General features: G+C 33.1%; 1 protein-coding gene across 5 annotated transcripts; it reads left to right on the top strand.

Annotated features, from left to right (window-relative positions):
* The first annotated feature begins 834 nt into the window (after nt 1-834).
* LOC107949683 (histone-lysine N-methyltransferase, H3 lysine-9 specific SUVH5) lies at nt 835-5150 on the top strand. 5 transcript variants are annotated; one of them, XM_016884413.2, is made up of 5 exons: nt 835-991; nt 1689-1994; nt 2065-2238; nt 2396-2500; nt 2660-5150. In XM_016884413.2, exons 2-5 carry the CDS (start codon nt 1697-1699, stop codon nt 4720-4722), a joined length of 2640 nt encoding a protein of 879 aa, XP_016739902.2. In that variant the 5' UTR covers nt 835-991; nt 1689-1696; the 3' UTR covers nt 4723-5150. The 5 variants fall into 5 exon arrangements, with proteins under 5 accessions (XP_016739902.2, XP_016739905.2, XP_016739904.2 ...); XM_016884416.2 differs by having other exon boundaries at nt 838-991; nt 2396-2431; XM_016884415.2 differs by lacking the exon at nt 835-991 and adding an exon at nt 993-1129.
* Nucleotides 5151-19078: the final 13928 nt, after the last annotated feature.

Raw genomic sequence — 19078 nt, 5'->3', positions numbered from 1 at the left:
ATGGACAATATTTGCTTCCATTTTGTTTTGTGTGCAAAAATCATGCGAGGACAATTATACAAAGTATATTAATGTAATCAATTAATTTGTTTTATTAACTAATTTGTTTAAAAAAATTATAAGTTTACAAACAAATATACTACACTTAGGGCACCAGATCCAACACAATCATCTACTCAAAATTAAGGTATGTCACACTATGAACGTCACAAGTGAATAAATTTATAAACGAATCTAGGATCTATTCTACTTGAGTCTTATCCAATGTAATATTATAATTAAATTAAAATTTAAATATTTAACGTGTATTCACATTAAAAAAAAAGAAGAAACAAAATATAGTTATCACTCAACTTTAAAAAAAAAAACTTATAGTGAATGAGACAATTTAATGATAAAACTAAGGCTTTGGGAATTTTAAGATTCATGTTCAAATCTCACTTTATGTAATCATGTGTTGGTTTTTAATCTGTATTTATTTTAGTTTATGTCTAAGTATCAACTTAGAGTTAGTGAGACAATTTAATGGTAAAGTTAAGATGCCATATGTATTTATTTTGGTATATGTATTTAATAAATAAATATTATGGGTTTTGAAAATATGTGTAATTTTTTAATTTTTTATTTGATAATTGGAGGTAAAGAAATAGATGTGGTTTTTTTATTTTTTAAAATAAGGAGGGGAGTGATTTGATTAATTTTCCTTTTTAGATTTATTTAACTTTTAACTGTGTTTTTGGGGGTAATTTTCTTCAATAATAACGTTTGTACTGTAGTCTTCACGTCTTTTATGGTGAGTACAAAAGTGTTTTTTTCCGCCGAAAAATCCGAAAATTTAAAAGAAATTGAATTCTTTCAAAATCTTTTATCTCAGAGATTTCAGTCTCCTAATAGGAATTAATTTCTACTTTTGTTTTTGTCTATAAACAACGTGTGGGTTTTCCACCCCATTTATTGTTTACCATATAACAGCGGCGGTGGCAGCGGCTTTGTATGTTCTTTTTCTCTCTTCTTCGCTTTTATATTATGGGTTTTCGTTTTAGTTGGATTTTCTTATGGTTCAAGAGCTTCGATTATTTGTTCGAAGTTAGAACTATGTTAGTTCTTATAGTCATTCCTGTTGCCTAGGGTATGGTTTCAAATTTCAGTATCTGCAATATTTTGTTATGTCCAAACTACGGCCTCTTTGGTGTAAAAAAAGTGTCTTTACTTTGCAATAATTTGCTCTTATTGTGATTATAGTTTTAAGGTGTGGGTGTATTTCACTCTTCCACTGCATGCTCTTGGTTGTTTTTACTATTGTAGTTTTTCCTATTTTTAACGATGCTCATTGAATTTATTCTTAATTTTGATTCTTTATTGCTAGGATAATTGTCTCTTTTATAAAGGAAACAGAGAAGAGATACAGCTAGTTTGTTTTTTGAATTTAACAATACAATGGTACTTATGTGGTTGCAGATCCTTTTCCCTTTGAATTGTAGGTCTTGTTTGTGGAATTGAGTTTCTTGAGCTTTGATCATTAACTAATATTTTATATGATGTAGATCAGAATTTATTATCATGTGTGTAATTGCTTGAATTTAATAAATATTGGCAGTTTTCTGCTGAGAAATTGAAAATCTGGATTTTTCCTTTTGAATTGTGTTTCCTAAGGCTTCATCAATTAATATTTATGTAATTCATATCAGAATTTATCATGGTATTGCAATTTCAAATTGATGGCAATGTGAATCCATCAAAAGGCAATATGGATCCGTCAAAATTTAAGCGACGAAGAGTCTCTGCTGTTCGGGACTATCCTATACAGGCTCACGTCCACCCATGCAGTTGCTTTCCTGTTTCAATAAAGTACCCACCTTCAAAAATTCGGAAAGGGGTTTCTGTCAAGCGGGATTTTCCTGTAAAGCTGGATGCTCCTGCTGCTTTGAGAAACTCCCTGTCATCTAATGCTTCTATTGCTACTAATGGTCGTGATATTCATGCTTGCACTAATGGTATGTCTATTGTCTTTAGGGATCACAAAATGATGGATTTATATTCTCGCTAAAAGTTTATCATGCACAGATGTTAAGGAATCCAACTTGTCAATGGTTGTTTGGGAAGAGCGAAGTGAATTGGATGCTTCTATTGCAATTAATATTCATCTGTGCACGGATATTGGGGATGACAAGCCATCTAGTGTTCCTAATATTGCTAACTCACGTGATGGTTATGAATGCTTAAAATCTATCAAAGAAGGTATGTCTATTGTCTTTAATGAATGTAGGTTAAAGTTTCAATTTTAACTCAATTTTATGTGTTCACAGATTTAAAAGAATCTCACTTGTCACTAGCTGTAATGATGAGCAATGTCAAGTGGGTGTTTCTGCAGCAACTAATGTTTACAAGTACACAGGTTTTGAAGAATCCTACTCTTCAATGAACATTAAGGGTGAGCAATGTGCAGTTGATATCCCTTTTGCAAATAACATTTATGCTTGCATAGAATCTAAGCAAGAAGGTACGTCTATGGTCTGTAAGCATTTCTGTTCGATTGTTGTTTCTAATTTAATTTAAAATTATGTGTGCATAGATGTAAAAGAATCTTGTTAGTTGCCTTTCATGATGAACAATGTAAAAGTGGATGTTCCTGCTGCAACTAAGATTTATTCATACGCAGGTGTTGAACGGGCCAATGTGTTAATGAACATCGGGGATGATCCGTGTGAAGCTGTTGTAACCAGTTTTGATGACTATCAATTAGTTCTGAAGGATGAAAAGAGTAAGAATCTTGTGTCTCTTACCAAAGAAGTGAGCTCATTAATGCTTTCAGATGAGCAATATTCGGATTCCCTGTTTGGCGTAGATATTTTCCAGGCAGCCTTTAATGATGATGAAGATTATGTGAAAGAGCATGATTCCCAAGCAGCCTTTAGTGATGATGTAGTTAGTGTCAAAACCACTTTGGCAGAGGAAGCGAGGTCATTAATGGTTTCAGATGAGCGATGTTCGGATTCCCAGGTAGCCTTTAATGATGATGAAGATTGTGTGAAAGAGCATGATTCCCTAGCAGCCTTTAGTGATGGTGAAGAGAGTGTCAAAACTACTTTGGCAGAGGAGAAAAATTCTCAAGTTGACCTTAGCAATTACGAGGTGTTCTCTAACAATGAGTTGATAAATGATTGTGACAAGGTTAAGCAGATTATTAATCATTTTAGACACGTTTACAACAAGCTCTTACAGGTTAAGTCCGGGAAACTTAGGAGTGGCCTTGCTGTTGAAGCTGCTATAATTCTTCAAAATCAACATAAGTGGATCAAAAGAAATAAGCAGTTTGGCTCTATCTCAGGAGTTGAAATAGGTGACTACTTTTTCTGGAGGGCTGAATTGAATATAATTGGCCTCCATTGTCGAAATGTTCATGGCATAGATTTTATGAAAATGGATGGAAAAAATCTAGCCATAAGTGTTGTGGACTCCGGGCGATACGACAATGTTTTTGAGTCAAACAATGAAGAGTTTCCAGATACCTTAGTTTATTTAGGGGAAGGTTCAAATCCAAAGGTTCAAAGTAAGAAATCTATTGAGGATCAAAAGCTTAAAGGTGGTAATCTTGCTTTGAAGAATAGTGTAGAAGCAAAAAATCCTGTAAGGGTTATTCGTAAGATTTTCTTTAAACGTGGGAAGGTAGAAAAGCGCAAATATATTTATGATGGGTTGTACTTTGTTGATAGTTATCGACAAGAAATAGCATCATCTGGCAAGCTTGTTTTTAAGTTTTTGCTGAAGAGAATTCCTAGCCAACCAAAACTTGATTGGAGAAAATTGGTTAGGGAACTTGATTGTATGAGTTATAATTCTGAAGGCAAAGAGAGATCACCTATTTGTGTAGTGAATGCTTTGGATGATGAGAAGCCCCTAATCACCGATGATATTTCTCAAGGTAAAGAGAGGATACCTATTCGTGCAATAAATGCTTTGGATGATGAGAAGCTTCCGATATTTAATTATGTCACCAGTGTGACATATCCAGAGTCCTATTGTCCTTCAATGATTAATGATGGTTGTGATTGTATTGATGGATGCTCAGACTCTGAGGATTGCCCTTGCATTGTCAAGAACGGAGGATCAACCTATGATTATGAAGAACGCCTTTTTGAGGCAAAGCCCCTTATTGTTGAGTGTGGACCTTCTTGTAAGTGCTTCACCTCTTGCCTTAATAGAGTGAGTCAACGTGGAATTCGACTTCCTTTAGAAGTTTTTAAGACTAAAGCAAAAGGATGGGGTGTTAGATCACGGTCTTTTATTCGACGTGGATGCTTTATATGTGAGTATACAGGTGAAATCCTACGAGACAATGAAGGTGAACAAAGGATAGGTAACGATGAATACTTGTTTGATATAGGAGTTAGTTACGGTGATCATTCTTTGCGAGATGCAAATTCTCTCGGTTCATTTGAGGGAAATGAATGTTTCACTATTGATGCTGCTCGAGTGGGGAATGTGGGACGATTCATCAATCATAGTTGCTCTCCGAATCTTTTTCCTCAAAGTCTTCTCTTTGATCATGATAACAAAAGAATGCCACATATTATGTTATTTGCTATGGAAGATATACCACCATTGAATGAGTTAACATATGACTATAATTATGAAAAAGGTGGAGTTTGTGATGCAAATGGTAATATCAAGATCAAGCATTGTTATTGTGATTCTAGTGATTGCCTCGGGAGAATGTACTAGGTAAGATGTATTCTTCATTCGTGAATTAGACCTCATCATGCATGGGTTGGGAAACATTTATTTTGAAATTTTAGTCGATTTGATGTGATGTATTTTTAAAATTTTTTTATATGAAAATAATAATATAAAAAAATATAATATGGGCGGGTTGGGCTGGATTTGGGTTTTAGTATTTTTATTCGAGTTGAATTTGAGTAAAATTTTAAGTTTATTTTTTGGGTCAGGTTAGGTTAGAAAATGGGTATAAAATTATGTTGAGGCTTGGCTCAAACTTAACTTGACTCATGATCACTCCTACTTTGATTATTGCTCTGCCTCAGTAAGGTGAACCATCGTCATTGTTACTATCTACTCTTTGCTAGTTTCACATGTGAACAAGCATTTAATTTAAAACATATATATTACATATGCGAGAGCAATTTCTTGGAGAATGATCTATCTTTTTGCAAAAAGGTAAGTAAGGGTGTTCATAGTTTGATTAAAATCAAATTAATTGATCGAATCAATTTAATTCAGTTAATTGGTTGGTGGTCGAATTTAGTTTAATTGGAAGTTAATTAGTGATTTTTTGAAATTTTGGTTATTTGTTAATTTGATTTGAAACGGGTAATTAACTGAATTAACTAATTAATCGAAATAAATAATATATATTATATAATTGTTGACTTTTTGTTTGGTTAACTTTTGAGATTTATGTAGTGTTTCTAATATCTTATTTGTTGTTTTCACCATTGATAACAAGATAAATTTATATTTTTAATATATTTATTTTTGGTTAATTATTGAATAAAATGTTATTAAATTTGAGTTTTTCTTATCAAGAATAAAGTTGGTGTGTTGAATTCAAACTCTTACAAAAAAGGGGATAAATTGGAACAAAAAGCAAAGAGGATGGTTTGATTGAAAGACTGAAGATTCAAAGATGACTAGATAAAGATTGAAGGGTTGACGATTTTTTTTAAAAGTGGCTGGATAAAGATGGAATAATTTTTGATATTGTTACAATTTTGTAATTAATTTAAATTTAATTTTTAAATTTTAAATTATTTAGTGATAATATTTAAGAAAAATCTAACTAAATTTTAATACTAAAAGTATGCATAAATACCTAGTGACTGTAGCCAAATTACACACGCTTTTGGAATAATCAAATTCCTTATTTTCTTTCCCTTTCCTGCGTCACTCTATTTCTATTCTGTTCTTTCAATTTCTTTTTCTTTTACTTTCAACTTTAGGTTTAATTACCTTCCAAGACCCTATCCCTTCCCACTTTTCATAATTTTATTTAAACCATTTATTATGATTCTTTTCACGATTAATTAAGCTTTTTTTTTTAGCTTTAGCTCGAAAATTGCTCCAACAAAACAATCATGGGATATGAACCCTCTCAAAAAATCTCTCAACGTAGTATTTTCTATCTCTCCGGTATATGAGATAGTACAAATTCGTCCTTTGAAGTTGATTCAACTTTGATTCAAAAAGTGCACGTTGGGTTCAAGTTGTTTGGCATACAATTGGTAGATGAATTGGCTATGCTGTGTTCGAATTCCTGCGAACAAATTGGCATGTCTAGGTGGAAAAAGCCAGTTAGATTCCGTCAAGGGATGTAGGGATTGGATTTAAACGACCCACGCAGTTAAGGCCGTTGATTTGAGTTGGACTTTTTAAATTGCAAGGCTTTTGAAATCTTAAAATGTGAACACGTGTATCCCAGTTAGAAATTTGGCAAGAGTCGGTTTGTAGGTCGCACCAGGATCGACTACATAAGGAAAAGTTGGCAGTCGGGACATTCTTGGTCACTATAACCAGCTTATTGCTTGGAAGGGAAGATTTATTTCAAGGATCGATTCAAGATTGGAGTACACCGAAACTAAGGCTAAGTTTAAAAAATATTTTATTTACCCATTTATTTTATTTTCTTAATTTTTTTTGCATTTTTGAATCTGTTTTATTTTATTTTTCGTATTTTCTTCTTTTATTGTCTTAATCAATTTAAACTTTATTTTCAACATTTCTCTACACAGGTCGTGGGCACGACTGTAACCGCGACAGCAATTTTGGTCACGAAAAAAGGCGAAATTAGATAGCCAATCCCTGTGGATTCGACCGTACTGTATACCGTTAATTAATGTTATTTTGTTGTAGGAATTTATATTTGGTTGTTTCGACGCCCATCAATCATCATTTAAAGTTTTTTGAACTATTAAAAAAAATAAATTGAGCATTAACAATGCATTTTTATATGTTCTACATTTATTTTAATCAAAAGATAAAAAAATATAAATTATGGTTAATTCGGTTAACCGATCGAATTAACCGAAATATTTCGGTTCGGTTAATGTACTTGAAAAAACTTTCAATTTGGTTAACGGTTAAAGATTTTTCTATTTTGGGTAATTCGGTTAATGATAATTCGGTTCAAATATTAACCGATCTTACCATTTGAACACCATTAAGGGTAAGTCAATTTTCAAGAAAAATGATTTATTTTTATTTGAACAAGCTATTTTTCATGAAATAAACATAGGAAATGCAGAAAACATTTTTCGTGAAACAAATGCACCCTTCGTTTTTATTCCCATGAATTTCGTCCTTCTATTTTTCATATTTGAAATTTTAGATCCAATTGTTAACATAGTGTTAAATTTATTAGTGTGACATTTTGGACTAAATTAACAAAAAAGCTATTTTTAAATTTTTTTATAGAAATAGGTTGAATTTTTGAAAATTTACGAGAATAAGCCGATTTTGGCAAAACACTTCCAGTTGGAAACGCTTTCAGGGAAAACTAAAAAAGTGCTTTCAGTTGGATGCTAGCATATTGATAAAAAAAAAACATTTCCAGCGGAAAGTGCTTTTCGCCACATTAGTACTAAAAGTGGCAGCACCAATTTTTTTTGGTGCCACATATTATTATAGAAATAAAACTTACAAAACAAGCCTTTATATAAACTCAAAGTCCCGTTTTCCTTGTTTTCTTAAGCAATGTGGGATATGAGATATGTGTATATATAGACACATTAATAGGTTTGTAGCTTGTTCCTAGACAATGTGGGATTGCTTCATCTTTTAAATAACAACGTAAGATTAAAGATACAATTCGTATACCGGACAAATTACCATATATAACACAAAATTTCTCCACCGATTTCTTCTAGTCAAGCCTCTCGGTCTATGATTATACTCCGAGAAGTAAAAAGAATTACAATCCCCATCCTACCTAAAATTTTAGGAATTTGTTGATAGTTAGAATAGATTCGTAGACCTGGTCGACTAATCCGCCGTAAATTTAAAATAGTTCTATATGGTCCTTTTCTATTCCTTCTATGTCGTAGGGTTAAAACCAAAAAATATTTGTTGCGTTCTCGATGTTTCCTTACGTTATTGATAAAACTCTCTCGTAAAAGCATTTTAACAATGTTTTCAGTGATGTTAGTAGATCCTATTTGAATCGTTCCTTTTCTATTCATATCAACATTTCCTATAGAGGTTATTATGTCAGCAATAATGTCCTTACCCATGGTAAACTAAACTTTTTGTTACTCTCGAATTTTGATATAACCAACGTGTTCTTTTTTTTTTACTTAGTAAAGGTATATACATGAGACACAATCTACTAATTAATCTATGTCATTTAAATACTTCAAATACTATAACTATACTTGGGTCTCGTCTTATAATACCTTGAGAGCTAATGAAACTATTTTGGTGAAATTTAATTGTCTCAATTCTCGGGTGATCACACCAAAAATTCGAGTTCCTTTTGGATTTCCTTCTTGATCAATGACAACGGCAACATTGTCATCATATCGTATTATCATCTCGTTATCACGTTTGAGTTCTTTATGAGTACATATAATTATAGCTCTGATCACTTCTGATATTTCTAGAGGTGTATTTAGTATTACTTCATTGATCACAACAACAACGTCACCAATACAAGCAAATCAAAAATTATTAGCTCCTATGGCTCGAATACACATCAATTCTCGAGCCCCGTTGTTATCTGCTACATTCAAATGGGTTTGAGGTTGAATCATTTTTTTAATATCTTTTTTCAATGTAACAAAGGACGAAGAAAAAAAAGAAATATTGTTTTAAAAAAAAAAAAGAAAACTCGCAATTGTTTTTTTTATTCCCAAGATAAGGCTTCTTTCCTTTGGTTCTATATTCCTATACTGAAATAATGAATTAAGTTTTTATAGGCATTTTTGATGCCGCTATTGAAATAGCCTTTCTAGCTATATTTTCGGCTACTCTGCTCATTTCATAAAGTATTCTGCCCTGTTTAACGACATCTATCCAATACTCAGGAGATCGTTTCCCCAAACCCATACGTGTCTTTGTAGGTCTTACCGTAACGAGTTTGTCTGGAAATATACGTACCCATATTTTTCCACCACGTTGTACATTTCGTGTCATTGTGCTGTGCCCCACTTCTATTTGTCTAGATGTAATCTAAGCGGGTTCAAGTTCTTGAAGAGCATATCTACCGAAACAAATCCAATTACCTTAATAAGATATCCCATTCATTCTTCCTCTATGTTGTTTACGAAATCGGTTTCTTTTGGGGTTATAGTTGATGGTTGTTTATGAATTCCATCTCTACTACAGAACTGGACGTGAGAGTTTCTTCTCATCCAGCTCATCGCGAAAAAAAAAAGACTAAATTTTTTTATCTGATCTATTAGAAATTTGTATATCTTGTTTGGATATATTGGATATATATATATATAAGGAATTAAACACGGATTCTATTTCTAGAAATTTGTATATCTTGTTTGGATATATTGAATATATATAAGGAATTAAACACAGATTCTATTTCTAGAAAATGTCTTATCTTGATTTTATTATAATGTTATAATGAATCTTTATTTTTTTTATCATATTCATATCAGATTCAAATCAACAAAAATTGAACAATCAAATAAAATTAAACTCAAATTTTCGCGGGTGAATATTTACTCTTTTTCTAGTTCAGTTGTCGGGTTAACCCATGACCTCAGAATCAGAATAAAAGAATTGCAGTGGTCTCTGGTTTGTTCCTTCATCCTCCTCGATAAATCATAAGGATTCGTTTTCAATAGAATCCTCTACATTCACGGGTTCCGTCGTCCCCATCGCTCTTGATTAATGCTTAGGTCTGAATTCTCCAATAGAGCCTTAATTTAATATTTCTATTTATTGAATAAAAAAATAAAACAAAATTATACTATATTTTATAATTTTTTTACTTCTAGATTTTAAGTTTTTTTACATGTTGATAGTTTTATTTATATTTTGCATAATTTGTTATTATGGTTTATTTTGAATAAAATTTTGTTTAAAGTGATGTGCTGAAATTCATTACAATTTTATTCTTAATATTATTTTTTATTTGTTCATAATATTATTAATGAAACACATTAATAAATTTTAGTTGGTTTAAGATTGACTACGCTATATAGGGTTGAAATATGAGGTATCTGGTATCCTCCATGTATGAATAGTATCATGTCTCGTTTTGGGCGTTCTGGTGGTTCATAGCATAGACGTTTGGAATTCCTTTGAATGATCTGTAATGTTTCATCATCAGTATGAGGTTGTTTTGGGTCTAAAACAGGGTATAAGTTGATTGCTGGTTTGATGGTTATCAAGCTCAATATGGGAATCTGCCAAAGGTAAGATAAGTTAGTACTTATCCACCAAGGATTAATATATTTTTATGTTAAAGTAAGTTATACAAACGAATAAGAAGGGGATGACTTCATTAAAAAAAGAAAAAAATATTAAAAAAGAGTAAAGGAAATTAAATACAAGGAAGAGAAAATAAAATTATCAATTCCCTTCTTCAGTAGGTTGAGTAGTCATTTCTGTGGAGGCTTTCTCGGTTTGGGGGTACTCTTTAGGAACTTTATCTAAATCTATCGAGTCTTCTAAGTTCTCCTCATCGTCCTTTACTTCGGGTGCTGTAGGAATGAAAAAGCTAGTTGCATATTTCCACTCCCTTTGGAAAATTTTCCCAGTCTTTGCCTTCGGGGTGATAAATGTTAAAGTTTAAAGACTCGGTAGAATATTTTGAAGGAAGTTGAAATATACCTGACTCAGATCTAGAGGGCCAGTAGCCACTTGTAAATGAAGAACCAGGTTAGGCCTTAGCTTGGACAGAGCCTCATTAGATTCTTCCTGGTATCCTCATGTTATTTTCTTAAAGCTTCATCATTGAACTGGTGTAGACTTTCCAATTTTGCTTTGTGGCGCTCTTTTTGGGCCTTGAACTTTTCTTCCCAAGAGGCCTCCCTATTCTTCAGCAGGTTATTCTCCCTCTCCAACTGTATGCAATCAGTCTGTGTATCTTTGAACTTAGCCTTCCAAGCTAGGACAAAGGAGTTGAGTAACTTGATTTTGTTCTGATAAATTTGGCTAGTTCGGCGTAGTTGGGCCAAAATGTTAGGAAATGTGCCCATATTGTAGTAAACATGTAAGTTTTTTCTATTTATTTTAACAATGAATAAATAAATAAATAAAGTTAATTTTACGTTTCACTATTATGTCTTTTTATATTTTGTATGCATAGCGAAATTATGGCAAGCAAATATTAGCTCATGGATTGTCTAAGTTAAAACTGAAGATAAGTGGCATTGTAAGAACGTTTACATTGCGAGAAAGACAACTTACTTCAGTAGATAATCTAAATGAGTCTGTAATCCTGTAAAAGAATCAAAGTGAGCACTTGATCCGAATATTAAGAAGGATTATTATGTCGTCTACAATTCCAATTGGGGAGATAGCTAGTCTTGGCTATCGGAGCAGTTGACTTCAATAGTAGAGACATAGATGTATTTATTGGTGGAATAATACATTGGACTGGACCCAAGATGAATTAATTTTGAATCCGTTTGTGAATTAATTCACTTGTAACGTTCATGGTGTGATTTACCTAAATCCTGAGTTAGTCACTGACCATGTGTATGCAACTTATGTGCTTTGATATTAGTGGAGGCTTATGCTCTAAAGATGATCGAGCCCATGGCCGGTATGTTGGGTACATGACTTGTGTATGGCATGACTTTACTAGCAAAAGTGGAATTCATAGCTCAATTAAAGAGTTAATGATATCTTTTTATTGGCATTGTGTGGATTGATAAATATGGAATGTGAACATGAGTTGCTGGTTCTCGAACGAGCAATTTGTCATAGTCATTTGTTGACAATGATCATATTAATAATTAAGAAGACACAATGCTGACAATGAGATAAAATATGATTGTATTGAGTGAACGAATTTAACTCAAAAGAATCAATGATATCATATGAGGGTAACACACACATGATGAGGTCATTGGACAAAGCAGTTGGATGAATTGTTTTTGCAAAGAGTATACAATAAGGAATTTTCAATCATGGTACTTCTTGTGGACTAACCCCATGATTATGTAATTGCGAATTATCAGAACGATGCTTCTAGACGTAATTGCAATTACTAGAGCCTAATTGTATATGTCTAATTGGGTTAAGGAGCCCAAAACAGAGACCAAGACAAAAAAAATTGGTCGAACCAGGCTTGATATGTGAAACTGGGCCGACGGTTCAACCAATTGGCTAGACTGAACTGGTCGAGTCGTCATAGACCCGAATTGGACCGGTAGCAGTCGAACCGACTCGGGGTGCCATAAGGGTGTCACACCTGAATCATTGGACACGACACTGCCAGTGGCTGCGACGGTGGCATCTCGGTGGCTAGCGACAGTTGGTCATCAGTGGTTGGGGAGTGGAAGAGTTACACTCCTACTATGACTTTATCGGAGAATTTGATTTCACATTAACTATTCCAAAAAAAATATTATTTTAAAAGTTTAATATTAAATTAAATTAAATACTTATCTTAATAGTATTTTTATTAATTTAATATTAAAGTGATTATCTTAATATTAAATTTAATTTAATATTTATCTTGTAGATAGATAATATATTATTTTAATAAGATTTAATATTAAAGTGATTAAGTTTAATTATAGTTGAACTCTCTACACTCTCCCTATATAAAGAGACCCTTAGGTTATTGTTTACACACTTGATTTCAAGAGAAAGCTATAGAGAGAAAATTCTTTGAAGAGATTATCCCAGAAAATTTCTGGAGATATTTTTCTAATTTACAACTTGACCTAAAAGTTTAGAGAAATTGTAAAATTACCCTACTGGTAATTGTTTTGAAAAATTTTCTGATTCGAAGCGAGCCCACACTCGATAGACGTGACCTTGTGGATAGTGGAGAAGAGTACTCGGTCAAAGCGCTCATCCTAAACGAATAAAAAAGGTACAATTTTTGATTAAGTGTTTATTACTTTAGATATTAAAACCAAGATCTTGTTTTGGAAAAAAAATTAAAACTCTTGTTTTTCCCTAAATTTATTTCCCGCTGCATTTTCTAAACCTATTTTTCTAATAATTGGTATCAGAGCCAGGTTGTATTCTATTTATAAGTATAAACAGATAATCAAAATAAATTTATCTTCTTTTTGAATGATTTGATTACATAGAAAGTAACATTCTTTAGATATTATGTATGTTTTGAGTTATATATGGGAATAGATGTGATATTTTATATTTGTTATATAATTGTTTTTTTATTGCCGATGTTGTAGTTTTTAGGAAATAGACCACAGACTATCATCTCCATGTAGGACTATTTTTTTAAAATTAATAGAATTCTTGTGAGCCGAAAACAGATATGGGGCTTAAATGTAATTTTTTCAAAAGGAATTCATGACGAGGAAAAGATGTGATGGTGGTTGAAGACCCAAGGAATTCCTTGTGGTGAAAAATTATGTAATTTTATGTTTCATTTATTTTCTAGAAATAGAACCATGGAAACTTTGGCTGACAATTTTATTTTAATTACCTATCTCATTATATATCTTTTTTTATAATTGCTTATTATATTTATGTTATGTAATGTTATAATTGTGATATATATATGAAATGATCCACAATTGATCGTTTAAAAAATAAGAAGTATGATAATGAGAAAATGCATGTGTTGTATTGTTCCATTCACTTCTTTAGGTTATTTTTTTAATTGTGAGAAGTGTGGTAATGAGAAGGTGCATGTCTAGGATTGGCTTTGGCTAGGAAAGACTTGGTTTTTAAGCGGTTACATTTGACTTATTTCCCTTTCCTGAGACTCTACTTGGTGCATGGTTCGCATTCAATTATTCAGTTTTTCCCTTAAAAGAAAAATTGCGGAGAATCAAAATTGTTTGTTTTAAGATTGATTGATTCTTGTGAATGAATATTATTTCCATAACTTGTCATGCAGATATCAGAAGCATGTCATTTAGATTAGGTAAGAATTCCACTAGGACTATTGTATGATCATTTTTGAAATTTGGGATAAAAAAAAACCTTACATGTTTTTAAAATATTGAGTCGGAGAAGGTCATTGAATAAGACCTACGGCCTCCATTGATGGTCCCTAAGTGATAGCATGATAAAGTTTTGAGCCGGTTCCTATCCCGACTGCATCCTAAGGTAAACTTTGTTATGTGGGTTCAATAGATGTGATTTCCTTTTAAGGACAACTAGTCATGCATGACTTTCAGAGAGATTGTCCTAAGATGACTCACAAATGAAAACATGTTTATGATGGGTGTTGAGTCAATGGTTACACATTCAAGATCATCTCTTATTAAATAATTTCCCAAGAAATGATATTTAAGCTAGAGATGATAGCCAAACATTAAACGGTTGTAAGTTTGTGTTGAGTTTTGAGAATTAAGATTCATGAACAGATTGGATGTAATCGATGTTCTTGCTAGTTAATCATGAGATCCCAAAGTGACATGGTTGATGGGTGTGAGAATGATCATAGCAACGGAAAAATATTTTTTCAAGGTTTTAATACAAGACACATGCATCATATTGCATTCTTGATATGTTGCTGAAATGAAAAATATTTGCTTAATACAAAGATAGTAATTACTGAAATGTTTATTTTTTCAATTCAAATATGTCTCATACTCATCTTATTATATGTCTCCTAGTCATCTTATTAGCATTCTTACTAAGAATAAATTAAATGGGGATAACTTTTGAGAATGGAAACAGAACTTGCTGATAGTTATCAGTTAGGAGAAACACTAATTTGTTCTTAACTAAACGTGCCATTTTGAAGCTCAGCCCAAAGCGAGAAATCGCTAGAGAGAGATTTTGACACGATTGCTCGATGTTATATGTTAGTGAGCATGAGTAGTGTGTTGCAAAAGCAACACGAGAATTTCTGTACTACCAAAGAGATCATGAAAAATTTGGAGGATTTTCTCGGAGGCTAAGTCGCATTGCCTCGACAATCCGCTTTTACGAATTTGATGAATTCTCAACAGAAAATTGGCACTCCGGTCAAAGAACATATGCTTAAGCTTATGGGATTCTTTACGAAAGTGAAGGACAATGAGGTTGAACTAGACGTGAACACTCAAATTGAAATAGTGTATAAATCCTTAACCAAGGAGTTTGCGGGTTTTAGGGTCGCTTACAACTTTGAGAATAAGGCGCTTACCTTGACTCAACTCATGAAGGAATTACAATCCTATGAGTTGATGCTAAATGGTGGTAAGTTGGTTTAGGAGAAACTTGAGGCAAACTTAGTTGTGGGCCACTCGTCCTTGAAGAGGAAATAGAAAGCCATGGGAAAGAAGAAACCGACTAAGTATTCGGTTCCACCTCTTGTGGATAAGAAAAAGGCTAAGAAGTCAAAAGATCCTAAAAATATCAAATGTTTCTTCTGCAACAGGAAAAGGAATTTCATATCAAACTACAAGGAGTATTTGATTACCTAGCCAAAAAGGGAAAATGTATGGAACTCTTTTTGGTTGAAGCTTGCTTACTGGAAGAATTAATTGACAACTGGGTTATTGATTTTGTAGCCACTAACTATGTGTGTGTTTCTTTATAAGGGTTCATCGAAATGAGAAATCTGTGTGACAGGAGTCTCTCGTTGCAGACCGGAGATGGGAGTTATGTTTTAGCCGAAGTAATGGGAAAAGTTGTTGTATACTTTGATAATTTTAGGAAGATTGTTTTAAAAAACATGTATTATGTACCTCATTTAAGAGGAATTTACTTTCTGTATGATATTTATTTTATGATAGTTATGCCGTGACATTCAATAAAGGGATTGCTATCCACAGAAATCTTTCTTTAATTTGTAATGGATGGATGGAAAACAGTCTCTACTTTATCAAACCAAATAACTACTCGATGCTTCAAACTGAAATAGTGAATAAAAAGCTTAAAACTTCTCACTCTAATGAGGGGTACCTATGGCATTTAAGACTTGGTCATATTAACCAAGAAAGAACCACAAGTCTCGTGAAAGACGGTCCCTTAAGTATGCTTAAGAAAGTTAGTCTTCCACAATGTGAATCTTGCTTGGAAGGTAAAATGACTAAGAGGTCTTTTAATGTGAAAGGTACAAGGGCCAACCAACCTTTAGAACTTGTGCACACTGATGTATGTGGTCCTATGAGCATCAAGGCCTGAGGAAGTGATGATTATTATGTGACTTTTATCGACGACTACTCTCGATATGGATATGTGTATCTAATGCACCGTAAAAAGTGAAACCTTTGAAAAAAATTGAGACATTCATGCGGAAGTGGAAAAACAATTAGGTTTATCCATAAAGAATCTTCGGTTTGACCAAGGTGGGGAATACTTGTCTGATAAGGTCTTAGGAAACCTCATAGCGAATGAAATTTTATCCCCATTGACTGCGCTGAGCACTCCACAGTAGAATGATATAGCTGAAAGAAGGAATAGAACCTTGCTTGACATGGTTCATTCAATGTTAAGCTATTCACAACTTCCTACTTCCTTCTGGGGATATACAATACAAACGACTTGCTATATTCTGAATGATGTGTCGACCAAGTCTTCTTGTAAGACACCTTATGAACTGTGGCATGGAATGAAACTCGCTCTAAATCGCTTAGAATATGAGGTTTTCCAGCACATGTTTTGGATAAGGATACAAAGAAGTTGGATGCACAGGCAGAATTGTGCATGTTTGTAGGATATCGAAAAGAAACAACGAGAGGATTATTCTACTATTTGAAAGATAATACGAATAAATTTTCTACTCATGCTACTTTCCTCGAGAAAAGCTACATGGATAAATTTAAGCCTCGAAGTAAAGTGGTACTCGAGGAACTTTCAGGAGTGGCAGAACAATCACCAAATTCATTTCTTGAGAAAGTTGTAAAAAATTTGCAAACAATCAACATCATAGGGGAATCTGTCATAGTAGGAGAGTTTCTAAGAAACCAAATTTCTTCATCTATGACGGTAGTATTTATAATATAGAAGCCAAACATGAGAGTGATGATCTATTCACTTACGAGGAGGCTATGCTGGACATTGATTCCAAGATCTGGAAATAAGTCATGGATGTTGAGATGGATTCTATGAAATCCAATACGGTGTGGGAGCTTGTAGGCTTACCGTTTGGGATTAAACCCATAGGGTGTAAGTGGATCTACTAGAAGAAGAGAAATACAGAAGGGAAATTGGAAATACACAATGCTAGACTTGCAGGGAAATGCTATAAGCAGAAAGAAGGCACCGATTACGATGAAACCTTTTCTTTGGTAGCCATGCTCAAGTCTATCTACATACTCTTATTCACTACTGTTGCTTTTGAATTCATGATCTGGCAAATGGATGTCAAGACAACATTCTTGAATGACTATCATGATGAGATCATTTCCATGGTTCAACCCATTATCTATGTTAGGAAATGAGTAGAAAGTTTGCAAACTGCTAAGATACATTTATGGACTTAAACAGGTGTCCCGCTCATGGAATAAAAGATTTGATCAAACGATTAAGACTTTTTGATTTGAGCAAAATGCTGATGAACCTTGTGTTTATAAGCGTATAAAGGACAAAATGTGGTCTTCCCAGTTTTGTCTGTTGATGATATTTTACTTATCAGAAACGATGTAGGGGAATTATCATCGATTAAACTGTGGTTAGCTTAATAGTTTAGCATGAAGGACTTGGGTGAAGCTAGTTATATTCTTGGAATTCAAATCCTTAGGGTCCGAAAGAATAAAATGATAGTATTATCTCAAGTTTCATACATCGACAAGGTACTGGAACGTTTTGCAATGATCGATACGGATCCAAACGTTTAGCTGACTGCATCAGGTTTTCACCTTTCTTTAGATGACTTTTCTAGGATAGAGGAAGAAAGAGAGTGTATGAGTAAGGTTCTATATGTTTTGGCAATTGGAAGCCTTATGTATGCGATGCTTTGCATACATCCAGATATCTATTTTGCAATATGAATGGCTAGTTGATATCAGGCGAATCCAAGTCTCAGGCATTGACAAGCTGTAAAGCATATATTAAGGTATCTTAAAAGAACCAAGGATGATATGCTTGTGTATTCTGGGGAGGACCTTACTCTTGTTGGATACATAGACTTACAAACTTGTAAAGATTCGAAGAAATCAATGTTGGGAAATGTATTGGTTCTAGGTCGTGGAGCCATAGTATGGAGAACTGTAAAATAAACTTGCACTACTGACTCTACTATGGAGGCCAAGTATGTGACTGCTTCTGAGGCAACGAAAGAAGCAATATGGCTTCGAAAGTTTTTAATTGAACTTGAAGTTATTCCTGGTATGGAAAATTTTATAACATTATATTGTGATAACAATGCTGCAATAACAAATACCAAGGAAATGAGAAGTCATAAGAGGACGAAACATATTGATCAAAAGTATCACTTGATACAAGAGGTAGTAGCCGAAGAAATTGTAGATGTGATGAAAGTAGCTTCTGAAGATAACCTTGCGGATCTATTTAATAAGACTCTTCTAACTAAGATTTTTAACAAACACATCGAGGATATTAGAATGCGAAATGTGACACATTTACTCAACTACGACAAGTGGGAGATTGTTGGGAAATGTGTCCATATTGTAGTAAACATGTAACTATTTTCTATTTATTTGAACGATGAATGAATAAATAAAGTTAATTTCACATTTCACTATTATGTCTTCTGTATTTATAACTTTTATATTTTCCATGCATAGCAAAATTGTGACAAGCAAATATTAGCCCAATGATTGTCTAAGTTAAAACTGAAGATACGTGACATTGTAAGGACATTTACATTGTGAGAAAGACAACTTAATTCAGTAGATAATCTAAATGAGTCCGTAATCCCGTAAAATAATCAAAGTGAACATTTGATTCCAATACTAAGAAGGATTATTATGTCGTCTACAATTCCAATTGGGGAGATTGCTAGTCTTAGCTATTGGAGCAGTTGACTCCACGAATAGAGATATAGATGTATTCA

Source organism: Gossypium hirsutum, chromosome D03 (assembly GCF_007990345.1).
Source record: "Gossypium hirsutum isolate 1008001.06 chromosome D03, Gossypium_hirsutum_v2.1, whole genome shotgun sequence".
Taxonomy (NCBI): domain Eukaryota; kingdom Viridiplantae; phylum Streptophyta; class Magnoliopsida; order Malvales; family Malvaceae; genus Gossypium; species Gossypium hirsutum.
Note: the sequence above shows the minus strand (reverse complement) of the source record. Positions and strands in the feature narration are given on the sequence as shown.